At 42.2% G+C, this 5,264-nt stretch overlaps 1 protein-coding gene across 7 annotated transcripts in view; it reads right to left on the reverse strand.

Annotated features, from left to right (window-relative positions):
- The window catches only part of LOC118415054 (B-cell CLL/lymphoma 6 member B protein-like), a 19,527-nt gene that overhangs the window by 7,963 nt on the left and 6,300 nt on the right, over positions 1-5,264 (reverse strand). The window contains exon 1 of one of the 7 annotated variants that reach the window (XM_035819435.1): positions 2,010-2,292. The exons of 4 other annotated variants lie outside the window; for them this stretch is intronic. In XM_035819435.1, coding sequence (XP_035675328.1) covers positions 2,010-2,029 — 20 coding nt within the window. In that variant the 5' untranslated portion in view covers positions 2,030-2,292. Of the gene's footprint in view, positions 1-257; positions 421-1,884; positions 2,293-5,264 lie in introns of those variants that run through there. 2 more of the 7 variants (XM_035819439.1, XM_035819437.1) reach the window with 2 other exon arrangements.

The raw sequence follows: 5,264 nt of genomic DNA on the forward strand, positions 1-5,264 counted from the left end.
TCGTGTCAGCTACTGGCGTTTTTGCTTGTGCAAAGTTTGATGTAGTTGCTTCCGCGTCAAATGCTTTTAGAAAATCCACTACATGCACAGGAGAATAACAACTTTTGCACCTGCAGCTACACTGCTAAAAATAACTCAGATGGCTTAGATATGATATTGGCTAGCAACGCCATTATTATACATGGAAACAACCACGTTCTTTCTTGGTTGCAACCATAGGATGCACATGTGCCAACAGTTATGACAACGATACGTACATATTTCATAGGCGCGCAGGGGTGGAGTCTCGTACGTGGCTGTTGACCATCATGCGGAACTAGCCGGTCCGGAAAGAACTTGTTGTCCGAGTTGCTTGTTATATAAGGTACTACTTTGGTGAAGTTTGGACCTATCGACCGGCTTGACCGCCTGAGTAAATATCCCCTTTATCGGAAATATCTGCGGACCTTGGAAACAGCGGAGGCGTTCCGATAGACACGTCAGTTGGCATGCGTGCGTTATGGCCGCTGCGATGGTGGTCTAGTCTGTGTGTGGGGTGGGTTGGGTGGTGGGGTGGGGTGGGGGGTGATGGAAAAGGGAATTTGTAGTAAAGGGGGTTTCGTAGTAAAATATATATTTCAGGGAGGGCTATGGCGAAATGTCAGTGCAATAATTTTGGGGGAAGTCAAGTTTGTTGTCTCTTGTGCTGTGTAGTTTTTGTTCCTGGTTGTTAGCCTGCGCCAAAGATGGCTGAATAACGGTACATATTTGTCAAACAAAAAGGGATGATGTTTGTTCTTTTGGCGCAGTGACTGACCAGTTAATCTTAATGCTTACTTGATTGGACTTTTACCTGTGCTCTGTCGTCTCGCCGGTATGGTTAGAGATGACCTCATGCACGACCTTGACATTCGCGCGTCTCATGTTCAGTGAGGGCATGAGAAGTCCGCACATTGTTCTTAATTCTCGTGATACTCATAGTTACGTTGCAGCGCTGAATGTCATACTTTTACAAAAGTAAAATCATAATAGCACAACACCATAACTACAAGGAACTATACAAACTATGTAACAGTTACATGTATACGTCGCTAAACCAAAGAATGCATTGTCACGATTAAAGTGCTTTCAAAAGTGGCCATGGCAATAACGTTAAGTATAAACCTGAGGTAAGTTAAGTATGTGCACCTGCAGAAGATATAACAAACTTTTAGATACAACATTGCGACTGATTAGTGAAATACGACAAACAAAAAACAAGCACCTTAGCGGTTTCCTATCTTACTAGGTGAGTTTTAGGTTAATCAATGTGCTGTAATTTGACTACGCCAGGTATGCCCAACGTCCACTAACGTCACTGTCAACATCAAACGGCCCAACCCTTCACATGTCTCACAAGATTCACCCTCGCACATCCGGGGTAATGAATATTCTACTTCTCACCGGGTCAAAGGTCATGGACAAAAGCAGACGAACTGGACCCGAGATTGCTATAGTATTGTCTTATCTAAAAGTAACATATGGGGAGGGGTGCATAAACTATACATGCGGATGGTAGAACTCAAATAATTAAAGGATAATTCAAATTGAAGGCATTGCAAAACAACTTGTCCTTGCTTAGATATATTCCGCATTCATTTCATCCTCATGGAAATGGAATGGTTGGTAGACACTCTCATTTTCAGCCTGCCTCTTTATAACAGAAATGTACTGACCCCAAATATCTAACCAGTTAGCTTTTAAACGACAAAGTTCCCTATGGTCTTGTTATATGGGTGTCGTGGAATCTAATGACATCGGTAAGTATAATTGTTAGTTCCCTGAAATCTGTCACAAAAATTCAGCAATGAATGAATCAATTAATAGCAAAAGTCAACACAGGTGAGACAAGTGAGAAAAACACACCTGTGGTTAAGACATATGCCCCTGGCTCATGAGTAATCCCCCGACAGTATCTTACGTCAACAGGTCTCTCTTATCAAGAACAAGGGTATTCACCTGGCCGAGGGGCACCTGGTATTCATACATACCTGCTGAACGTTGGAAGCATGCCAAACGAACATTAAACTGAGGAAAACAACCCCGCCAACAGTCACTTATTAATTCTGACCACTTTACACACTTGTTTCAACAAATACGCGGTATATATGTACGTACGCTTGCGGGGGTAGTTGTTTGAATGGTAGTGTGTACACGGGAAATGGTGAGAGTACTATGTATGAAGCTGAGGTAGAAAAACAATAACAGGAAGTTGGATTATGACTCGTATGTGTGAAGGCGAGCACAGGTATTTTCATACGGCAGAGGAAGTGGCTCATTTAGCTGAACTTGGAAGTCTATCTGCGTACCGGACCGGATGAGACTTAGTCACTGTGCGATGCGCCCTTTCCTGCGTAACATAAATGTTAAAGATATATACATCCAGAGACGTTAACACTAGCGAGTCTTGTCATCCACTAGAACTATATATTTTGGCACAATATAAGGGCGTGGTAGTTGAACAATTGTTCGTAGGCGTTCTCTAGCGAATTTCTAGGTGTTTGTATTGAATATCACCCTCCCTCCCCCTTCCCCAAAGATGGTTAGTGTCCGGATGCCAAGGTCATTGCCTGAATGTCAACTCATTGTGTCGGACACCACCTGTAGTTTTTCTAGGGACCTTGTATAAAGTTCCCCCCGTTTCGGAAACAAGAATCTTACCAGTGGTCCGCTTAGCCAAAAGATGGCCGACATGAGTATGATATTTGCCTGAATAGTGTAAAACTGTAAAACGTTTTTGAGTAACGTTAATACTGACAATTCAAGACACCTAAGGGACCGTCCAAAAAGTTTCTCATATACTGTATCTGATACTAGTAGTTATTCTCATGATACATACCAAACCTTAATCAAGTAACGATGTTAGAGAAACGCTATTACGAGACAGACAATGATTTTGCAACTGGAGTTTTTGACAAGACTAACAAGCTAACCATGGACGCTCCCCGTGACCTTGGTCTCGGGTGACGACACCTGGCCCTCCTGCTTGGTTCCCATGAATAAAACAAGGAACCTTAATAACGTTCTCCTGCTTTGTTTATGCAGGGGAATGCGTTAGGGTGTGGAGACAGAAGGCTTCTTGAGTTACAAGATAGGACAGGTAGCGTTTTTGTGGAACACCTTAGTATCTGTGCTTCTGGTCGCAGGAGTAGTCAATGAAAGCCAAGTAAACACGGATGTTTTTGCACGACGCTTTAGGTATTTAACATGCCTCAGTGTGGCATGAAACAACGTCTTTTGGGGCATGATATTGATGGAATTATGTGTTATGGTATGCACATATAGCCTCTGCTTGAGATTTTTATAACATTTTAAGGACAATTCATGAGGCCGGTAGCAAAAGAGACAACGATGGACTTGTGGTGGTATGCATTTTTACACAGTCGCTTCTTTTTGCATTTCTCAACTTGTCGTCAATCATATCTTTTCCGTTGATGAAAAATAAAGCCATCCTTAGATTGGGAAGTTCTTGTATTGCCATTTCGCGCGTTTTTCGTACTTCCATTGCATGGGTTTTCATCGGACCTGCCATCCGATCTGCCCGGTGTCCCCTGACAACTACCCCCGCCTTTTGTTCGCCTCTACACGCCTATTTGAACAGCAAACACATGCAGGAAAACAGTCCCCTTTCTCATCGATCTTGTTAGAAAGGAACTTGGGGATAGAAATTCGCAGTGCTTACTAGTAGTGCCTGAACATTTTTTAAGTACACGTGAATCCAAAACTGCTGTTGTATTAGGTTTTATTATAAAATACACAGAATTTATGTTTAGAATCACAACTAGAAAGGCCGACATTTGCTTGGGTGCAAATACAGCATATTTCAGCCATACCCATTCCCACGCAACATTGGACTGTTCCAAGTCACCCCTGCGCAAAAATGCAATATTTTAACTGTAAGTTATCCCCAAAAGAGAACTAATATTGTGAATTGATTCCAGGTCAAAACAGAGCTTGCCCAATATGCCCCGGGCCCATATGGAAGAATATAATCTTCCACAGGAGCGCCTATGCATAACTGATTGGTTTTTAGAATTGCGGCAGCTCCTATTTTTCCGAGAGTGAAAAAAAACGCATCTTCCATTAAGATTTTCATCATGAAATTACATGACGCCATTCAACAATTTCCACTTCGATAACTAGGTCTGAATACCGTAATAATCTCCTTGTGATGTGGGTACATTTATCATTGCAGTGAACTTTTTTATAAGCAAGTAGCTATAGGGCATACATTTTGATAATTGTCAAGCAGGTGCAGGTACTGTGTAGTAGGAGTGTTGTTTTTTTTTTCAAGCTAAAAACTTCAATCTTCTTCTTGTTTTGTATGAGCCATTATAAACGGAGACGTCTCGAATTTTTACAAGAATTTTACCACTCTGTCGCTTCATTTCTTTTCTGAAAAATCCCAGGACCAACAAGTTAATTTGATTTGGCTTTATCTGTATAACGTTATTTCATTTTCCTTCGAATTCTTTGTTAAGTATATGCCCCTGCATACCACTGTTAAATTGTTTTACTTTGTATGCAATCCGCTGAGCCATCGGACGTAATCTTGTCTGAGTGTTATAATTTCCTGCTCGTAGCGTGCGAGACCTGGAGGATAGGTGTTTCTACCTTGTTCGTGGGTTTCTTTTCGGAGGTCAGTGGTGATACTCTGGTACTGAGAGTGTTTTATTGGGCTCAAACTCTGGCAGTTTAAAGTTACTTACAATTTTACAAAGTTTACGTCAAAAAAGAACAACAACAATACTAGAAGTACCTACATTTGTTCGGGAAAAATACATCCATTCTCGCCACTGTCAAACTTACGTATCAAAACTAAACGCAAACTGTCCAATTTTCCCTGTCCAAATCTGCCGAAAATGATTGATAGTGCCATGCGGAATGTTGGTAAAGTCATCGCCACTAACGTTCAATGCACGCGTACCGTCCGCTACCGCTCAAATGACCCTGTCTGAACTCCAAATCCTCGCAAACTACAATTTCAAACCGGGCACAGGGCACCATATGGCAACTGTAAGGCTGTAATGTACATCTATTTGTGTATATACGGGATTGCAAGGCCCCGCTTATGAATATTAACTAGCATTCGCCTTTCTCGTCGCTGATTGGCTGGCGTCCATAAAGTATTAACTCTCGCTCTCCCCGACCGCTGGCACCTGGCACGTGTGGGCTCTGGGGTCACTGGAGTTCACGGGAGAAGACCGAAAGAAAACCAATTTCCCCTCAGAAAAGTGCAGAAATTA

This window comes from Branchiostoma floridae, chromosome 4 (assembly GCF_000003815.2).
Source record: "Branchiostoma floridae strain S238N-H82 chromosome 4, Bfl_VNyyK, whole genome shotgun sequence".
Classification (NCBI taxonomy): domain Eukaryota; kingdom Metazoa; phylum Chordata; class Leptocardii; order Amphioxiformes; family Branchiostomatidae; genus Branchiostoma; species Branchiostoma floridae.